Source organism: Cherax quadricarinatus, chromosome 64 (genome assembly GCF_038502225.1).
Source record: "Cherax quadricarinatus isolate ZL_2023a chromosome 64, ASM3850222v1, whole genome shotgun sequence".
NCBI lineage: Eukaryota > Metazoa > Arthropoda > Malacostraca > Decapoda > Parastacidae > Cherax > Cherax quadricarinatus.
Window position 1 is genome coordinate 8,970,811 of NC_091355.1, and position 22,591 is coordinate 8,993,401.

General features: G+C 40.5%; 1 protein-coding gene across 1 annotated transcript; it reads left to right on the plus strand.

Annotated features, from left to right (window-relative positions):
* Positions 1-485: 485 nt before the first annotated feature.
* Positions 486-21,084, plus strand: LOC128699999 (nucleoplasmin-like protein ANO39). The gene is made up of 5 exons (XM_053792879.2): positions 486-634; positions 2,487-2,590; positions 2,767-2,901; positions 20,550-20,723; positions 20,939-21,084. The coding sequence occupies exons 1-5, from the start codon at positions 601-603 to the stop codon at positions 20,960-20,962; spliced, it is 471 nt and encodes a 156-aa protein (XP_053648854.1). The 5' UTR covers positions 486-600; the 3' UTR covers positions 20,963-21,084.
* Positions 21,085-22,591: the final 1,507 nt, after the last annotated feature.

A 22,591-nucleotide genomic window follows, 5' to 3' on the forward strand; every position in this document is an offset into this window, starting at 1 on the left:
ATTTCTATTGGGGTCCTTGATTATTAGTCCGTTAAAGCTGTGAAATATGTACATTTTAATACTTTGAAAGACTTTTGTTGTATTGTTGTATATATATATTTTTTTAATTTTCATTCTTTTGTTGTGGAAATAATCTGCTTAACGAAGCGTTATTTTCATAGGTTTCTCTATGTTCTAGCGAATGGTTGCTATATATTATGTAATTTATCGAATATATGATGATCATGGGATTATCTAATGTAAGTAGACGCATACCGGCAGTGCTTATGGATTTCTGATATAAAAAATATATGGTGCAGTTTATCTAAGGGTTTTTCTAAGGGTTTATCTAGGGGTTTATCTAAGGGTTTATCTGGGGGTTTATCTAAGGGTTTACGTAGGGATTTATTTAGTGTAAGTAGACGAATACCAGGAGTAGTTATGGGATGCTAGTGTAGTGATAATGTTATAGTAGACGAGGTGTATGGAAGGTACAACAATATATAGCTTGAGGTACAATAGGTAGCGGGGTGGGGTGAGCGTCACGTTGTTGACAGTCGTCACCGAGTAGCCGCACGTGTGCTCCCGCCGCTCTCATCACACCAAGATCTTGCTTCCACCATGCGAGGAGGAATGGAGAAGTCATTTGTGTGGGGTGAGATAGTAGCATTCGTTGAACACTTGAGGTGTGAAGGTAGTTGGGAGGTGCTATGAGGTGGGGTTGGGGTTACAGAGGCGAGGTAAAGTGCGCCGGCCTGATGCTCCTCATCGGCTTCAAGACGCCCGTTACTCCCTCAAAATCGAATGGCAAAATTTTGGCTGCAAATATTGATGGTGCTGTGCATGTTTGACCCTGTGTAACTTATAGGGGCTCCATATTTATATGTTTTGAGGTCCCGCGTTAGTGAGGAAGTCCGTGTTGACTATTATATACATAAATTTGACCAAATAGAAAATTTGAATCTTGAATCAGGTAGTTCTTTCTAACGCTGAATGCTTATCTTAGCAGCTTCCAAATTTATGAACCTTTATACGAGGTGTGTAAGAAGCATGGTTGAGAGCTTAAACATAAACCTAAAAATGTAATCACTGCATTAGGATCCTCAATGGAAATGTCACATTATTTGAGTATTGGGTTATCTTAGGTTAAATCGACATATTGTTCATTTAATGTTTTTATAATAGCTTATTGTATGCAAAGCCTAAATAAAAGTTTATCAGTACTTAGTGGGTCTACTGGTTTGTCCTAGGCACCTAACCTTTCTGACTTGTGTTTATCTAACATCTTTAATCTACCCAAAAAACTAAATAGTGTGATGTTACTGACGGAGCTCGATACGATGTAGGACGTTGGTGGCCCCATAAACCCCAGGCAGAGTTTTCCCATGTATATACATTTAATAAAAAACTGCTAGCACTTGTAAATACTGTATATTAATTTTGTGGTGGTAGACACCATCCAAACTTGGCCCTAGGCCAGCCTTCAGTTGTTTACCTGGTTGTAGGAAAATAGGATACCTTTTAAAGGTACTGTTGGAAGCCCATCAAAAAAACTATTGAAATAAGACATTTATGAAGGGGTTCAGTGCAATAGGTTAGCTGTACCTGAGATCTGCCATTGGTAAGACACTTACGAGGGTTATTTGAATTGATATCTGCACACAGCTGATAAAGTAACTGTTGAATGAAAATGATGTTTCCTCTTTTGGCTCATCCCATCTTGGTGGGAGGCTGCCAGAATGATTTAAAAAGTGGCTAAGAACTAGCGTAGAATGAATTTTTCAAAATTTTCTCTAGGGGGTCTTGACGAAGTTGAATATCATAATTATGCTATACATTGTACAGGAGGGCCCAGCTTTACAGTTGTTTGCTAATACAGCAGTTTTTAATTACACCCAATCTTCATTTATTCAGGCTTCCCACAGTAAATGTATTCACCACTCGCTATAAGCTAAGTATGAAATATTATAAGGCATGTAATGTGTGTACTGTATATATGAATTTTTTAGGCCTTGCTCTATTGCTCACTTAATATATGTTAGCGTAAATGCGTTATCAGGCTATGTTTCATTTTACAGCGATTTTTGCTTTACAGAAGTAGCCCAGAGCCTAACTTACTGTATAAGCAGGGCCCTCCTGTATAGAAAGTCACTTTTGAATACTCAGGAGTGTTCCAAAACCTAAATTTTACCCTTGACTACCTCTAGTGTCAGCCCATGATTTAGAAGGTTTGTTTCAGTGATGTTATAACTTGTTGTTCAGGTTTTCTCTACATTCTAACAATACATTGCAGTTGCAATTATACGTTTTTTAATTAGAGTATGAAGAATGATCCCAATAAAATGTTATGCCATTTCTAATTATTATTTTGTATAGAAGGCAGAAAAGTTTTTGGCTTTGCTATATCAATATCATGTAATATTTATGAGATTTTAAAACTTTGTAAATTTCAGTATTTACCGTACTTCTATAAGGCATCCAATTTACACATTACTGGTGTTACTCAGGTGTCACACTTGATGCTGCTCACAAGGAACAAAAATGGGAGGGCACAGCCACCGAAAATACTGTGGACTGCACAGTTACAACTCATACATTATCTGTAAGACAGGTAAAGTATTCCTTCCCCCATCCTTTTTTAAATCCTGTCACATAATTTGTATGAAGTATAATATTATTTGCCAAGTATTGTTGGTTAAATATTGACAGATGGATGACATTTAGCTTGAAATGTACATTGTTAATTTGCTTGGTGTTGCACACAATTAAGTCTACTTCATTTTACAGGTTGTATTGAGTGCTGCTGCCAAGGAGGGAGAAGTTAATGTAGTAGAGCTGGAAGTGTTGGGTTACAACGATAAGAAACAAAAGATTCCTATTTGTGTTGCAAAAGCAGGGGGCTCCTATGTCACAAATGTAGATGCAAGTATCAGTTCTTCTTAGTAGATGTTAGTTTTATAAATAGGGCAAACATTTATATTAGGCTGTTCTAAAAGTATAAAATAATTTCCATACATTACTGGCACAGTGTACCGTTTTCTTTAGCGGGGAGTGCCTTGATGTTTGCGAAGGGCTCGTGAGCTAAAGAATTGGGCCTGCCCTTTACTTCCTTGGATCAGACCTCATTACCTCCCATTTTCTAGACACTGACCCCAGAGTGATAGGCAGTGATAGATTGAATATCAGATTGGAGAGAGAAAGTTGGGGGTTAATATGTCAGCAGATGGGTCTATGAAAGATGAGGTGACCCATGAAATAGATGAAGGAAAAGGTTGGTGGTGTTTACCTGGAGAAGGTTTCGGGCGTCTATGTCCCCGAGGCTCAGTCTGAGACCAGGCTGTTCACATCTGAGAGGGAGGGGGGAATTGTAGAGGCAAAAGGGAAAATGTGCCAGTGTATAGTGGCACCAACACTTTTGTGTGGGTGTAAGTTGTAGATTTTGAACTTTGCAGTAAGGATGAGGCTAGAGGCAGAGATCTTAGGTATGAGAGCAGTGTGTTGTGTGAATATCAAGAGTATTCAGAGTGAGTAAATTAAAAGGTGATGTGGAGTCACCAAGGGTTTAGCCAGAGGGTTAAGGAGGAGTTGTTGAGGTGGTTTGCACATGGAGATGGATAGGTTGGACTTAGTGTATAAATCTTAGGTGGAAGGTAGGAGGGGTTTACTTGGAGAGGGTTTCAGGGGTCAACGCCCCCGAAACCAGGTCTGAGATCAGGCCTCGTGGATCGGGTAAGGGTTTTCTCAGGAACAGTTGGAGGGAGGAGGTAAAAGAGGTAGAGTTTTAGGAGCTTGGGCATCCAGCATACTTGTGCAAGCATTTTAAGAGTGAATGGAGACAAATAGATTTTGACAGATGGGCTGTTGGAATATTAGCAAGACAAGGGGTAACTGGTTAGCTGGACTCTTTAATTAAGCCCTGGAGGTGGGATGGCCAGTGCCTGCACTCTAGTGGGGTGGGGATGTTGCAGTTGGAGGTTAATCCGAATTGAAAAAATCAGTGCACTTCTGGTAAGACAGTGAGTGAATGAATGATGGAGAATGTTTTAAGTGGGTCACCCATGTCTAGGCAGGAGATGGCCATTAATGTAAAATAAATATATACAGATTTTTTTATTTCTTTTTTTCTCAAGTCGGCCGTCTCCCACCGAGGCAGGGTGACCCAAAGAGAAAGAAAATCCCCAAAGAGAAAATACTTTTCATCATCATTCAACACATTCACCTCACTCACACATAATCACTGTTTTTGCAGAGGTGCTCAGAACACAACAGTTTAGAAGCATATACGTATAAAAATATATATGTATTGGTAGATAAAAGACTGTTGAGTAGACTTCAGGATGTACATGTTTATAGAGGGGCCATAGATATATCAGATCACTTTCTAGTTGTAGCTACACTGAGAGTAAAAGGTAGATGGGATACAAGGAGAATAGAAGCATCAGGGAAGAGAGAGGTGAAGGTTTATAAACTAAAAGAGGAGGCAGTTAGGGTAAGATATAAACAGCTATTGGAGGATAGATGGGCTAATGAGAGCATAGGCAATGGGGTCGAAGAGGTATGGGGTAGGTAGAGTGTTCAGCAGAAGTTTGTGGTTACAGGAAAGTGGGTGCGGGAGGGAAGAGGAGCGATTGGTGGAATGATGATGTAAAGAGAGTAGTAAGGGAGAAAAAGTTAGCATATGAGAAGTTTTTATAAAGTAGAAGAGATGCAAGGAGGGAAGAGTATATGGAGAAAAAGAGAGTGGTGAAGCAATGTAAAAAGAGCAAATGAGAGAGTGGGTGAGGTGTTATCAACAAATTTTGTTGAAAATAAGAAAAAGTTTTGGAGTGAGATTAACAAGTTAAGGAAGCCTAGAGAACAAATGGATTTGTCAGTTAAAAATAGGAGAGGAGAGTTATTAAATGGAGAGTTAGAGGTATTGGGAAGATGGAGGGAATATTTTGAGGAATTGTTAAATGTTGATGAAGATAGGGAAGCTGTGATTTTGTGTATAGGGCAAGGAGGAATAACATCTTGTAGGAGTGAGGAAGAGCCAGTTGTGAGAGTGGGGGAAGTTCGTGAGGCAGTAGGTAAAATGAAAGGGGGTAAGGCAGCCGGGATTGATGGGATAAAGATAGAAATGTTAAAAGCAGGTGGGGATATAGTTTTGGAGTGGTTGGTGCAATTATTTGATAAATGTATGGAAGAGGGTAAGGTACCTAGGGATTGGCAGAGAGCATGCATAGTTCCTTTGTATAAGGGCAAAGGGGACAAAAGAGAGTGCAAAAATTATAGGGGGATAAGTTTGTTGAGTGTACCTGGTAAAGTGTATGGTAGAGTTGTTATTGAAAGAATTAAGAGTAAGACTGAGAATAGGATAGCAGATGAACAAGGAGGCTTTAGGAAAGGTAGGGGGTGTGTGGACCAGGTGTTTACAGTGAAACATATAAGTGAACAGTATTTAGATAAGGCTAAAGAGGTCTTTGTGGCATTTATGGATTTGGAAAAGGCGTATGACAGGGTGGACAGTGGGGCAATGTGGCAGATGTTGCAGGTGTATGGTATAGGAGGTAGGTTACTGAAAGCAGTGAAGAGTTTTTACGAGGATAGTGAGGCTCAAGTTAGAGTATGTAGGAAAGTGGGAAATTATTTCCCAGTAAAAGTAGGCCTTAGACAAGGATGTGTGATGTCACTGTGGTTGTTTAATATATTTATAGATGGGGTTGTAAGAGAAGTAAATGCGAGGGTCTTGGCAATAGGTGTGGAGTTAAAAGATAAAGAATCACACATAAAGTGGGAGTTGTCACAGTTGCTCTTTGCTGATGACACTGTGCTCTTGGGAGATTCTGAAGAGAAGTTGCAGAGATTGGTGGATGAATTTGGTAGGGTATGTAAAAGAAGAAAATTAAAAGTGAATACAGGAAAGAGTAAGGTCATGAGGATAACAAAAAGATTAGGTGGTGAAAGATTGGATATCAGATTGGAGGGAGAGAGTATGGAGGAGGTGAATGTATTCAGATATTTAGGAGTGGATGTGTCAGCGGATGGGTCTATGAAAGATGAGGTGAATCATAGAATTGATGAGGGGAAAAGGGTGAGTGGTGCACTTAGGAGTCTGTGGAGGCAAAGAACTTTGTCCTTGGAGGCAAAGAGGGAAATGTATGAGAGTATAGTTTTACCAACGCTCTTATATGGGTGTGAAGCATGGGTGATGAATGTTGCGGCGAGGAGAAGGCTGGAGGCAGTGGAGATGTCATGTCTGAGGGCAATGTGTGGTGTGAATATAATGCAGAGAATTCGTAGTTTGGAAGTTAGGAGGAGGTGCGGGATTACCAAAACTGTTGTCCAGAGGGCTGAGGAAAGGTTGTTGAGGTGGTTCGGACATGTAGAGAGAACGGAGCGAAACAGAGTGACTTCAAGAGTGTATCAGTCTGTAGTGGAAGGAAGGCGGGGTAGGGGTCTGCCTAGGAAAGGTTGGAGGGAGGGGGTAAAGGAGGTTTTGTGTGCAAGGGGCTTGGACTTCCAGCAGGCATGCGTGAGCGTGTTTGATAGGAGTGAATGGAGACAAATAGTTTTTAATACTTGACGTGCTGTTGGAGTGTGAGCAAAGTAACATTTATGAAGGGGTTCAGGGAAACCGGCAGGCCGGACTTGAGTCCTGGAGATGGGAAGTACAGTGCCTGCACTCTGAAGGAGGGGTGTTAATGTTGCAGTTTAAAAACTGTAGTGTAAAGCACCCTTCTGGCAAGACAGTGATGGAGTGAATGATGGTGAAAGTTTTTCTTTTTCGGGCCACCCTGCCTTGGTGGGAATCGGCCAGTGTGATAATAAAAAATAAAAATATATACGTATAAGAATATATACAGTGGTCCCTCAATAATCGACCGGCCTGAAAGTCGACCATTTCGGAAATCAACCGGTTTTTTCGACAAAATATTGACTCGGAAATTGACCGAAATTCGTTTATCGACCCGTCTCGACCCGTCGTCCCAGACGCGTATGCACAAGGTAAGCGGGCCTCGACCCGCCTCAGCCTTCCTTCCCAGCCAGTGTGCCATTGTTTACCAGTTAGCGGCGGTCCTCTCACGTGCTCCAGTGAAATATTTCATAATATTTCATTTATTTTAGTGCTTGCAAGTTGTTTAAGTGCTAAATAAGCTACCATGGCTCCAAAGAAAGCTCCTAGTGCCAAACCTTTGGTAAAGAAGGTGAGAAATACCATTGAATTTAAGAAAAACATCATTGAACAATATGATAGTGGCATACGTGTGGGCGAACTGGCGAGGATGTATAACAAAAATCATTCAACCATATCTTCCATCATAGCCATGAGAAAGGAAATCAAGGACGCTGTTGTTGCAAAGGGGGTAAATATGCTGACAAAAATGAGATCACCAGTACTGGAAGAGGTTGAGAAGTTATTATTGGTGTGGATAAATGAGAAACAATTAACAGGAGACAGTCTTATGACCTCGATTATTTGTGAAAAGGCTAGGCAGTTGCATGAAGATTTGGTAAATAAATTGCCTGCAAATAGTGGTGAAGTGAGTGATTTTAAGGCCAACAAAGACCATACACTAAAGAATCTCCAATAAAGGTAAGTGTTATGCTGTTAATGTTTCATTCATCATTTCCCATTGTATTGTTTATGTACTACATGCATATTTCATGTTAAAATTTTTTTTGTTTTAATACTTCTGGGTGTCAGGAATGGATTAATTGTATTTACATTATTTCTTATGGGGAAAATTGATTCGTAAATCGACCATTTCGATAATCGACCGGCTTCCAGGAACGGATTACCGTCGATAATCGAGGGACCACTGTACGTATAAAAATATATACAGGAGGGCCCCGCTTTACGGCGTTCCGCTTTACGGCGTTCCGCTAATACGGACATTTCAAATTATGACCAAAACTCACTATACGGCTCCCCCCACCTGACTTTCTAATACGGTCACCGTGCCCCACCCTGTTTGTTTACATTCTCCATGAGCTCAGTAAGCACTAAGTCTCTCCATTTTGTCTGGAAACTCCAAAATTTCAAATGTTTTTAAAAGTTATTTCATATTTTATATATACTCTGATAATTATACTTATGTATACCTGTACCTAAATAAACTTACATACATCGAGTCATTTAAATGTCGTATATTACGTTAATATACACATTTTCATTAATCCATCCATGATATTTTTTTCAAAATTATATAATAAACACGATGCATAACATATAAATAAGATAAATACACCCCACAGTAGAATAAATAAACAAATGTGAGATGTGAGCAGACGACTTGCACAAGTGGTGATAATAACAATACTGAGTCTCATTAAATGTCGTATATTACGGTAATATACACATTTTCATTAATCCATCCATGATATTTTTTTCAAAATTATATAATAAACACGATGCATAACATATAAATAAGATAAATACACCCCACAGTAGAATAAATAAACAAATGTGAGATGTCGTAGCAGACGACTTGCACAAGTGGTGATAATAACAATACCGAGTCTCATTAAATGTCGTATATTACGGTAATATACACATTTTCATTAATCCATCCATGATATTTTTTTCAAAATTATATAATAAACACGATACATAACATAAAAAGATGATAAATACACCCCACAATAGAATAAATAAACATAAATATAAGATGTGGGAGCCACATAACTTGTACAAGTGACGGCAAGAATAACATTTTCTCTAATCTAACATAAGAGTAAATGTGTTACTGGGGGTAACTGTAGAAAATTATTCCTTTCGTATGTATGTAAGTAAGTTTATTCAGGTATACACAAATACAGTTACATAGATTATCATACATAACAACATACGTGTAGAGAACCTAGGATAACCCAAAAAAGTCAGTGTGACTTATTTCCATTGCCTTCACTCAGAGCTTCATTTCTTCTCAAAATGATGTTACATGAGAATGGGAGTGTTGTTCTTTATTAATTCTACCGTATCAATGTAGAGACAACCTGTACACAATGTAACTTGTACACAAACCAGACGTGTACATTTCGTTTGTTTACAAAACTTACCTTCCCCTGGTTTGTTTACATAACTGCGCCTGCCCCCTCTCATGTACTCATTCTTTCTCTCTCTCATTTATTCGTTTTATCTCATTTACTTACTCCTGACCCTACATTAAGACTACAAATATTTTAAGGTAAGTAATGAGTGAACTGTATATACATTTTATCGCTCTGGGATGCTTAAATATCATAGAATAGTATGTGTGGGTGGGGTGGCCTGGTGAGGCTATTACAATACATACCACACTTGATTTCTTACAATAAATACTACTTGTCTCACCCTAGATTAAGACTATAAATATTTTAAGGTAAGTAATGAGTGCACTATGTGTGTATTGTACCTTTTTATTGTTTTTTGATGCCTGGTTCTATTGCTAACTTAATATATGTTAGTGTAAACTTGTTATCTAGTGTTTGTATGCATTTATAAGTGGAAAAAAAGGGTGTTCCACTTTACGGCGATTTCCGCTTTACGGCGGTAGCCTGGAACCTAACCCGCCGTATAAGTGGGGCCTTCCTGTACTTATAAAAATATATACGTATAAAAATATATACGTTTCAAAATATATACGTTTCAAAATGTATACGTTTCAAAATATATACGTATAAAAATATATACGTATAAAAATATATACTTATAAAAATATATACCTCTAAAAATATGTACGTATAAAAATATGTACATATAAAAATATGTACATATAAAAATATATACGTATAAAAATACACAATATATCTCTCCAAACTGCTTGGACTTCCAGCAAGCGTGCGTGAGCGTGTTAGATAGGAGTGAATGGAGACGAATGGTACTTGGGGCCTGACGATCTGTTGGAGTGTGCGCAGGGTAATATTTAGTGAAAGGATTTCAGGGAAATCGGTTATTTTCATATAGTCGGACTTGAGTCCTCAAAATGGGAAGTACAATGCCTGCACTTTAAAGGAGGGATTTGGGATATTGGCAGTTTGGAGGGATATGCTGTGTATCTTTATATGTGTATGCTTCTAAACTTGTATTCTGAGCACCTCTGCAAAAACAGTGATAATGTGCGAGTGTGGTGAAAGTGTTGAATGATGAAAGTATTTTCTTTTTGGGGGTTTTCTTTCTTTTTTGGGTCACCCTGCCTCGGTGGAAGACGGCCGACTTGTTGAAAAAAAAAAATATATATATATATATCTTTCTTTCTTTCAACGTACCAGCCGTATCCCACCGAGACGGGGTGGCCCTAGAGGAAAAACGAAAGTTTCTCCTTTTATATTTAGTAATATATACAGGAGAAGGGGTTACTAGCCCCTTGCTCCCGGCATTTTAGTTGCCTCTTACAACACGCATGGCTTACGGAGGAAGAATTCTGTTCCACTTCCCCATGGAGATAAGAGGAAATAAACAAGAACAAGAACTAGAAAGAAAATAGGAGAATACTCAGAGGGGTGTGTATATATATGCTTGTACATGTATGTGTAGTGTGACCTAAGTGTAAGTAGAAGTAGCAAGACATACCTGAAATCTTGCATGTTTATGAGACAGACAGAAGACATCAGCAATCCTACCATCAATGTAAAACAATTACAGGCTTTTGTTTTACACGCACTTGGCAGGATGGTAGTACCTCCCTGGGCAGTTGCTGTCTACCATTTATTTATTTATTTATTTATTTATTTTTCAACAAGTCGGTTGTCTCCCACCGAGGCAGGGTGACCCAAAAAAGAAAGAAAATCCCCAAAAAGAAAATGCTTTCATCATCATTCAACACCTTCACCACACTCTCACACAATCACTGTTTTTGCAGAGGTGCTCAGAATACAACAGCTTAGAAGCATATACGTATAAAGATACACAACATATCCCTCCAAACTGCCAATATCCCAAACTCCTCCTTTAAAGTGCAGGCATTGTACTTCCCATTTCCAGGACTCAAGTCTGACTATATGAAAATAACGGGTTTCCCTGAATCCCTTCACTAAATATTACCCTGCTCACACTCCAACAGATCGTCAGGTCCCAAGTACCATTCGTCTCCTATCTAACACGCTCACGCACGCTTGCTGGAAGTCCAAGCCCCTTGCCCACAAAACCTCCTTTACCCCCTCTCTCCAAACCTTTCGAGGACGACCCCTTCCTCGCCTTCCTTCCCCTATAGATTTATATGCTTTCCATGAACTCCACACCTTTTCCTAATTTCCACACTCCGAATTTTCTGCATAATATTTACACCACACATTGCCCTTAGACAGGACATTTCCACTGTTTCCAACCATCTCCTCGCTGCTGCATTTACCACCCAAGCTTCACACCCATATAAGAGTGTTGGTACTACTATACTTTCATACATTCCCTTCTTTGCCTCCATAGATAATGTTTTTTGACTCCACATATACCTCAATGCACCACTCACCTTTTTTACCTCATCAATTCTATGATTAACCTCATCCTTCATAAATCCATCCGCCGACACGTCAACTCCCAAGTATCTGAAAACATTCACTTCTTCCATACTACTTCCCAATTTGATATCCAATTTTTCTTTATCTAAATCATTTGATACCCTCATCACCTTACCCTTTTCTATGTTCACTTTCAACTTTCTACCTTTACACACATTCCCAAACTCATCCACTAACCTTTGCAATTTTTCTTTAGAATCTCCCATAAGCACAGTATCATCAGCAAAAAGTAACTGTGTCAATTCCCATTTTGAATTTGATTCCCCAAAATTTAATCCCACCCCTCTCCCGAACACCCTAACATTTACTTCTTTTACAACCCCATCTATAAATATATTAAACAACCATGGTGACATTACACATCCCTGTCTAAGACCTACTTTTACCGGGAAGTAGTCTCCCTCTCTTCTACACACCCTAACCTGAGCCTCACTATCCTCATAAAAAAAACTTTACAGCATTTAGTAACTTACCACCTATTCCATATACTTGCAACATCTGCCACGTTGCTCCCCTATCCACTCTATCATATGCCTTTTCTAAATCCATAAATGCAATAAAAACTTCCCTACCTTTATCTAAATACTGTTCACATATATGCTTCAATGTAAACACTTGATCTACACATCCCCTACCCACTCTGAAACCTCCTTGCTCATCCGCAATCCTACATTCTGTCTTACCTCTAATTCTTTCAATTATAACCCTACCGTACACTTTTCCTGGTATACTCAATAAACTTATTCCTCTATAATTTTTACAATCTCTTTTGTCCCCTTTCCCTTTATATAAAGGGACTACACATGCTCTCTGCCAATCCCTAAGTACCTTCCCCTCTTTCATTCATTTATTAAACAAAAGTACCAACCACTCCAACACTATATCCCCCCCTGCTTTTAACATTTCTGTCATGATCCCATCAGTTCCAGCTGCTTTACCCCCTTTCATTCTACGTAATGCCTCGCGTACCTCCCCCCACACTTACATTCTGCTCTTCTTCACTCCTAAAAGATGGTATACCTCCCTGACCAGTGCATGAAATTACCACCTCCCTTTCTTCCTCAACATTTAAAAGTTCCTCAAAATATTCTCGCCATCTACCTAATACCTCCCTCTCCCCATCTACTAACTCCCCTACTCTGTTTTTAACTGACAAATCCATACTTTCCCTAGGCTTTCTTAACTTCTTTAACTCGCTCCAAATTTTTTTCTTATTTTCATTAAAATTTCTTGACAGTGCCTCTCCCACTCTATCATCTGCTCTCCATTTGCACTCTCTTCACCTTTCTTTTACTCTCCATATACAGTGGACCCCCGCATAACGATTACCTCCGAATGCGACCAATTATGTAAGTGCGTTTGTACGTGTATGTTTGGGGGTCTGAAATGGACTAATCTACTTCACAATATTCCTTATGGGAATAAATTCAGTCAGTACTGGCACCTGAACATACTTCTGGAGTGAAAAAGTATCGTTAACCGGGGGTCCACTGTACTCTGCTCTTATAACACTACTTTGTAAAAACCTCTCATAAGCTAACTTTTTCTCTTTTATCACACCCTTTACTTCATCATTCTACCAATCACTCCTCTTTCCTCCTGCACCCACCCTCCTATAACCACAAACTTCTACCCCACATTCTAATACTGCATTTTTAAAACTCATCCAACCCTCTTCAACCCCCCCACTACTCATCTTTGTACTAGCCCACCTTTCTGCCAATAGTCGCTTATATCACGCCCGAACTTCCTCCTCCCTTAGTTTATACACTTTCACTTCCCTCCTACTTGTTGTTGCCACCTTCCTCTTGTCCCATCTACCTCTTACTCTAACTGTAGCAACAACTAAATAATGATCCGATATATCAGTTGCCCCTCGATAAACATGCATCCTGGAGCCTACCCATTAACCTTTTATACACCAATACATAATCTAACAAACTACTTTCATTACTACGACTCAAGAAATCGTAATGACACGATTGCAAATAAACCATACCCCCGGCCGGGATTGAACCCGCGGTCATAGTCTCTCAAAACTCCAGCCCGTCGCTAGAGTTCGTCACGGCCACGCTAGCTGGAGATTCGTCTGTAAAAACTTGCATTTGTGGTCACAGAGGTGCCTGTGCTAACTTTCCTATGGTGTAGAAATATACCTAGTTGGATGAATCTTTTTGTGGCTAGCTGGTCTAGTGGCTAACGCGACGGGCTGGAGTTTTGAGACTCTATGACCGCGGGTTCAATCCCGGCCGGGGGTATGGTTTATTTGCAATCGTGTCATTACGATTTCTTGAGTCATGTTGACGGCAGTGAAGGGACTTGAGCTAGAGTTCGTCACGGCCACGCTAGCTGGAGATTCGTCTGTAAAAACTTGCATTTGTGGTCACAGAGGTGCCTGTGCTAACTTTCCTATGGTGTAGAAATATACCTAGTTGGATGAATCTTATTGTGGCTAGCTGGTCTAGTGGCTAACGCGACGGGCTGGAGTTTTGAGACTCTATGACCGCGGGTTCAATCCCGGCCGGGGGTATGGTTTACTTTCATTACGTGCTACATCATACCTTGTGTATTTATTTATCCTCTTTTTCATAAAATACAGTGGACCCCCGCATAACGATTTCCTCCGAATGTGACCAATTATGTAAGTGTACAGTGGACCCTCGACCAACGATGGCATCGATTAACGATAAATCCGACCAGCAATACATTTTAACGCAAAAATTTTGCCTCGACTAGCGCTAAAAAACTCGACCAACACTATTCGTTCCATCTGAGACGCGTTCACTTCTGGCCAGTGTTTACAAGCCAGCCAGCCACCGCGGTCGCTTCTAAGGATACAATCGAAACATTTCATATTATCACAGCCTTTTTAGTGATTGCACCTGCAAAATAAGTCACCATTGGCCCCAAGAAAGCTTCTAGTGCCAACCCTACAGCAAAAAGGGTGAGAATTACTATGGATATGAAGAAAGAGATCATTGGTAAGTATGAAAATGGAGTGCGTGTCTCCAAGCTGGCCAGGCTGTACTCAAAACCCCAATCAACCATCGCTACTATTGTGGCCATGAAAACGGCAATCAAGGAAGCTGTTCTTGCCAAAGGTGCATCTATGTTTTCGAAACTGAGATCGCAAGTGATAGAAGATGCTGAGAGACTGTTATTGGTGTGGATAAACGAAAAACAGATAGCAGGAGATAGCATCTCTCAAGCGATCATATGTGAAAAGGCTAGGAAGTTGCATGAGGATTTAATTAGAAAAATGCCAGCAACTAGTGGTGATGTTAGTGAATTTAAGGCCAGTAAAGGTTGGTTTGAGAGATTTAAGAATCGTAGTGGCATACATAGTGTGATAAGGCATGGTGAGGCTGCCAGTTTGGACCAAAAAGCAGCTAAAAAATATGTGCAGGAATTCAAGGAGTACATAGACAATGAAGAATTGAAACCTGAACAAGTGTTTAATTGTGACACTGACAATCTTGTGAAACACTTTAGGAATGTCATAAAGGAACGGGAGGTACAGGCCTCTATGGACAGATATGTTGTGCGACAGAGGTCCAGTGACTCTCAAGCTGGTCCTACTGGCATTAAAAGAAGAAGGGAAGTAACCCCGAAAAAGGACTTGCCACCTCAAGTCCTAATGGAAGGGGATTCCCCTTCTAAACACTAACACCATCATCACTCTCCCCTCCTCCCATCCCATCAATCATCACCAGATCTTCAATGAAGGAAAGTGTCATGTAACTGTGCATGTCTTCTTCAGTTTGTGTGTATTAAAATTAATATTTCATGTGTTAAATTTTTTTTTTCAATACTTTTGGGTGCCTTGCATGGATTAATTTGATTTCCATTATTTCTTAGGGGGAAAATTAACTTGACTAACGATGAGCTCTCAGGAACGGATTAATAGCGTTAGTCGAGGGTCCACTGTATTTATGTAAGTGCGTTTGTACGTGTATGTTTGGGGGTCTGAAATGGACTAATCTACTTCACAATATTTCTTATGGGAACAAATTCGGTCAGTACTGGCACCTGAACTTACTTCTGAAGTGAAAAAATATCGTTAACCGGGGGTCCACTGTATGTATTACTTATTACCAAATCTCTTTCCTCACATAGCTCAATTAAAGGCTCCCCTCGACCAACGATGGCATCGTATAACATTAAATCCGACTAGCGATGCATTTTAACGCTAACATTTTTGCCTCGACTAACGCTTAAAAAAAACTCGAATAATGATATTCGTTCTCGGGTACCAATTAATATCGTTAGTCAAGGGTTCACTGTATTGTATTTTAAAATGTTTTTAAGGAAATATTTTTTCCACGTCCTCTTATTATGATGTAAGTGACATAACATTGGATGTAATGACTTTTGCTGAACTGAAATTTACTCTAGATATTGGCATGAAGATGAATTTGACAAGCCAAAATGATGTAAAGCAGGGTCTGTCCAGTGGCGGCTCCTAGTGCCAGTAAAACCTATACTGTTGTACCGCATCAAACTTATGTTTATAATCATTTTTTTTTCCTTGTTTCAACAAAAACATTAAAAATTCGCTTATGAATACATTGAAAACAATCTACAACAGATTTTTCCTGTAATATATTTGTCAGTTGCAAATGATTTTAGCATAAGGTTGATTAAGTCGTACGTCTGGCAGTGAGGATCTAGGGGGACTGCAGGCTTTTCTTGCCACCCACCCCCTCCATGTTTTAAATACAGGTACTCACACCCATTTTGATCCTCGGACTCACACTCTCTCTTGCATCGATCTCTCAATCTGCTCTTCCTCCGCCGCATTAGACTTCACTTGGTCTGTTCTTCCGGACTTACATGGCAGCGATCATTTCCCAATCATTCTTACTTCCCCTTCATATTCACCACCTCTTCGCATCCCACGCTGGCAATTTGATCAGGCAATTTGGAACCTTTACTCACACCTAACTGTTTTTAGAGAGGTTCCTTCTTCGTCCTCCATCGATGAGCGTTTACACCTCTTCTCGTCCTCCGTTTTAACCGCAGCTTCTCATTCTATACCCCAAACTTCGGGCAGGCATTCTCAGAAATGCGTGCCTTGGTGGTCTCCTGCTTGTGCTCGTGCAATACGTTTGAAACGTGCTGCATGGGGCAGGTACCAGTACAATAGAACCACAGAGAGACTTCTTGATTTTAAGCAGAAGCGTGCGATCGCTCGCCGTGTCATCCGTGACGCTAAACGCACTTGCTGGCGAGATTGTCTCCACCATCACCTCTGCTTCCTCTATGAGTGCAGTCTGGAAAAAAGTACGAAAACCGAGTGGTAAATATTCTCCTGACCCGGCTCCTGTTCTGCGGGTTGCCGGTGTTGATATAGCAAACCCACTAGATGTTGCCAATGAAATTGGCAATCATCTGGTCCGTATTTCTCAGGGACTCCATCTATGCCTCTCATTTCTTTCCTCAAAGTCTGCCAGAGAGTTAGCACCCTTGGACTTTTCTTCTCTCAGAGAAGAACAGTATAATGTGCCTTTTACACTTCAAGAACTGGAGGCAACACTCTCAGCTTGCCGATCATCGGCAGCTGGGCCCGACGACATTCATATTCGTATGCTGCAACATTTACATCAGTCAGCCCTTGCAGTCCTATTACGCCTTTACAATCTTATTTGGTCACAAGGAGTTCTTCCACAGCTGTGGAAATCCGCCATTGTTCTCCCTTTCCGCAAACCAGGCACTACGGGACATGAAACCTCCCACTATCGTCCCATTGCTCTTACCAGTGCAGTTTGCAAAGTGATGGAACGCCTAGTAAATAGACGTTTAGTGTGGTATTTAGAGACACTTCAGTCTCTCCACTCGTCAATATGGCTTTCGTAAGGGCCGTTCTACCATAGACCTCTTACTACGCTTGGATACGTATGTTCGTAATGCCTTTGCGAATAACCACTCGGTTATTGCCATATTTTTTGACCTTGAGAAGGCATATGACACAACTTGGAGGTATAATATTTTAGCCCAAGCCTACTCCTTAGGCCTTCGAGGCAATCTACCATCCTTCCTTAAGAACTTTTTAACTAACAGGCATTTCCGTGTTCGGGTTAATAATGTGCTCTCCCCGGACTTTATCCAAGCTGAAGGTGTCCCCCAGGGATGTGTTCTGAGCACAACACTTTTTCTCCTTGCTATTAATGATTTGGCCTCTAGTCTTCCATCAAATATTTGGTCATCACTCTGTGCAGGCGCTGACTGTCACCTTATTACAGTTTCTCTCCAGCATGCAGTCGACTGTGTTTCCAATTGGGCCACCACACGTGGGTTTAAATTTTCCAGCACTAAAACCCACCAAATTACTTTCACTAGACGCTCTGTCATCTCCGATCATCCTTTGTACCTCTATGGCTCCCGTATCCCTGAACGTGATACAGTCAAGTTTCTGGGCCTACTCTTTGATCGTAGGTTATCCTGGAAACCTCACATTACCTCTCTGAAGGCAACTTGTCACAGCCGGCTGAACCTTCTTAAAACCCTTGCTCATCTTTCATGGGGAGCTGATCGTCGAACCCTCCTTCGCCTACATTCCACCCTTATCTTATCGAAACTTGATTATGGTGACCAGATCTATTCAGCGGCATCTCCTGCTACTCTCTCTAGCCTTAACCCCATTCATCACCAAGGATTACATTTATGCCTTGGTGCTTTTCGCTCTTCCCCTGTCGAGAGCCTCTATGCAGAAGCGAACGTTCCATCCTTATCCGATCGCCGTGATGCCCATTGCCTTCGCTACTATGTACGCTCTCATGATCTCCGCAATCCTTCCATTTATAGAATGGTCACTGATATTAGTAGACATTCTTTATTTGTTCGTCGCCCCTGTTTACTCCGTCTCCTCTCTCTTCGCCTTCATTCGCTCTTGTCTTCTCTTCAATTACCACCTTTCTATGTACATGTAGCATCTCACTTTTCCCTACCCTCCTGGGAAGTTCCAGCTGTTCGAGTCTGTTCTTTCTCTCTCCCTTGCTTGAAAGCCCAACTGTCTACGGTCGCTTCCTGCTTTCTTTTTCTTGACCACTTTCACTCTCATTCTCATGCCATTGCTGTGTACACAGATGGCTCTAAGTCTTCTGACGGCGTAGGATTCGCAGCAGTGTTTCCGGACAGCGTCGTACAAGGGCATTTACTATCTTCGGCTAGTATTTTTACTGCTGAATTGTATGCCATCCTTACAGCACTTATCCGTATTGCATCTATGCCTGTGTCATCATTTGTGGTTGTCTCAGACTCCCTTAGTGCTTTACAGGCTATACAGAAATTTGATACACCTCACCCCTTAGTCCTCCGTATCCAACTTTGGCTACGCCGTGTCTTTACCAAGCATAAAGATATTGTTTTTTGTTGGGTCCCTGGTCATGTTGACGTACAGGGCAATGAACAGGCAGACACTGCTGCGCGGTCAGCAGTACATGACCTACCAGTTTCATGTAGAGGTATTCCATTTACGGACTATTTTGCTGCAATATCTTCCCAACTTCACACCCGTTGGCAACAACGTTGGTCTACGATGCTCGGCAACAAACTTCAATCTATTAAACCGAGTATAGGTTACTGGCCGTCTTCTTATCACCAGTGTCGAGGTTGGGAGACTACTCTCTCCCGTCTTTGCATTGGCCATACTCGTCTTACTCATGGACATCTCATGGAGAGGCGCCCTGCTCCTCTCTGTGAGAATTGTCAAGTTCCATTATCAGTCAGCCACATTCTGTTGGACTGCCCACTTTATCAACGAGCACGCAGAATTTACCTCCGTCGTCGTCGTCTTCGCTCTGCTGCTCTCTCTCTACCTTCCCTTCTTGCTGATGGACCCACCTTTCATCCAGACTCTCTCATTGACTTTTTGACAACAACCGACTTACTTCACAAATTCTGATACCTTCAGCCCTTTCTACTTCAATCTCTTGCTACCCTCTACCCCCGTACTATCCCCTGCCCCTCTGTTTTCTGTAACCTACTGATCATCCCTCCTCCCTTCTGCCATCCAATACCCTCGCTTCCTTCCCTACCCTGCAGCGCTGTATAGCCCTTGTGGCTTAGCGCTTCTTTTTGATTATAATAATAATAGGGGGACTGCAGCTCCTATGGACGAGCCACCACTGGGTCTGATTATACATAACCACGCAGGAAGACTCCAGATGCCTCTCTGCGAGGACTGTCAGTACTACCTGGAGGGTGTTCTGGGGGTCAACACCCCTGCTGCCTGGTTCATGACCAGGCCTTTCTTTTATATCAAAGCACATGTGTATAACCCCAAGATGCATTCCTCTTGCTGCTTTCTTCAACAGTTCCACCTCTGAAGTTTTTTATTGTGCACGTTTTCTAATCCATAATTCCACTGATGCCCACCAAGTTCACATTTGCATTACCACAGCACTATGAGCCATGAGAGTTTAGTGCCTATTTACTTTTGTACAATGTGAAGGAAACAGCATAGGAATATTTTGATTGGATATGGCTTGAGTGGAAAACTAATCCTTTTCATTTCCTAATGATACTGTACATCATTATTTCCTTACCTCTGTTGCATAGCTTGCTTTGAACTTTTATCTCTGGAACTTCATACACAGGGTTTGGTGGTTATATGGACTAGCATGGCACTAACAGCAACAGCTTGGTTGACAAAACACTCAACATGGAAGATTCACCAAGGCTGTGCTGGTAGGATAGAAAAACCCCTCGAAATTGGTCAAAGGTATACCAGAATTCTTAACATTACTTGTCAAGGAATCCTTGGCTTGAAGGCATGTATAGTTGCATTATAATTATTAGAAAAAGAAAAATACGAAGAATAAATATAGCAAACTGGTTCTGCCAAAAACTGTAGCTATGAGGGAAGTTCCTTGATGCTGGTGAGGGACTTTTGATCTAAGGAATTGGACCTGCCCATAACTTCCTTGGGTCGAACCTGATTACCACCCATTTCCCCAAGTGCTGTGTGACCCAGTGGATTTAGTGATTGCACCAATGAATATAATGTGCAGCCATAGATATTAAGTGTTCTAGTCAAGTGTTTTGCCTTTTCTACCATATATCTTTGTTGTCTAATATGTTTTTTGTTGCAGATCCTCATAGAAGACCAGGCAGCTACGTTCCACCTGACTGCAGGTTCAGGCCCAGTTTACATCAGTGGCACACACCAAACAGAAACTAACATCATTGGTGAAGATGATATGGACGACTTACCTGATGAAGGTGAAGAAGAAGAGGAGGAGGAGGATGAGGTGGTGGATTCACCAGTAAGTTTTAAACGGGTTCTTTGCAGCCTTCGCCATAATGCAAAATTCATCATTTGTCTTATTTGTTTGAGCAGTTATTGTTGTCAATGCCTATTTTTCATTTGTTTTGGCAAAACTTTTATACAAATAATGTTTTTGGTCAGTTCTAATACAATTTAGATTTGTATAAATAATAATTTTAAGTGTTACCTAATTTGCTTCTATTTCTTTTTCAGCCAAAGAAGAAGTCGAAGAAGTAGAGACGGATGTTTGAATTGTCACAGCTTCACAACATTGCCATGTTTTCTATAGCTTAAAAGATGTGATTCAAGATGTGTGTGTGTGCATGATTGATTAAATAAACAAGAAAAATGGCCAGTTATTAATTTTTCTTTTATTCTTTAGTTTTGACAAAATATAAAACTTATGGCAGTGGGAATGTTTTTATATGAATTTGTTTCTTAAATATAACTAATTCAAATTGCCAAATCGTAAATAGTTTTAGCAGGATAATGATGACATTAAATTTTTATTGTAGGATGGTGGGTCGTGTTCCAATGTAGTGCAAAGTTATTCAAAAGGCTGAGCATTAGGTGGTGCCCCTTCAGTGGGGGCCCCTTGTTGTGGTGAAGGGCTCTTGATCTGAGGAAGTAGTCAGTTTAGTCCTTTCCTCGTATCAAACCTGAATACCCCCTCCCTGCCTTTTTTTTTTTATTTATTTATTTTACATTGTAATTGCAATGTAACAGTTTATGATTTGGAATTAGTTAAGTGTGAAATAAGGCTGATGGATTACAAAGTGCTTTAATTGCATTGTAATGATTTTTGTAGTATGCAAGTAATTCATGACAACTAGTTGGTAAGGGTAGTAAATTGTAATAATAGCAAATTGATGTCAACATGTTTTCAAAGCACCAGATAACCACTGTTCTTGTGCTTTTTAAATCTTATAAATCAAATAGAGGTGGTGCTTTATTATTTTTTTTATTAAAATACCTTTTATATATATAGCACAAGTTCATTTTTGGAGCAAAACCTCTCAAGGGAGGGTCCTTGATGCCAGTGAGGGCTCTTGATCCAAGGAGTTGAACTAGCCCTCCCCATCCTTGGATCAAGCCTGATTGCCTCCTATTCCCCAGGTGCTGTATGACTTAGGGGTTTAGCACTTCCCTAAATATCTAGAACAAACATTTGATTATATTTATTGTAAAAAATCAGTTAAGTGTTTATAAAATGGATGCTATGTCTAGAAGACATGAGCAGTTAGCTGAGGAATTTACCAGGAGGGTAGCAGTGTTGGTTTATAGTACAGTACATTCTCAGTATTGAACATTCTTTTTGCTACACCTTGGGGGGACTTGCAATATTAAATATTGCATGGGCTATAGCATTGGAAAGATAAAACCTGCAATAACTATGTACAATGTTTGCTCATCCTTAATTGTCTTTTTGGGACAGGTGGATTGCTGTGTTAATGACTTAACTGTTCAGCTTAATGTAATCCCACGTGACAAATTTTATACCTACTGAACTATCCTTGAAGGTCGAGTGCTTTGTGAATACAATAAACCTGCTCTTTGTGGTAATTAAGGTTGATTCTCCACCTGCTCCTTGGGTAATCTAGAGCAAAGATAGAATTAGCTTTGTAATGATTGCTGGTATGCCATACACAATCCTCATTGTCGTCTTTCTGAACCCTAGCTTGCTTTGATTCTGGCTTGGTACTGTATTCTCATTCTTCATAGTTCATCCCCTCAAGGAAGGTTCCTTGATGCTGGTGAGGGGCTCTTGATCTAAGGAATTGGATCTGCTCCAGTTCCCTGAATTAAACATGAATACCTTTCACATCCCTCCATAGTTGCTGTATAATCCTATGGGCTTAACTCTTC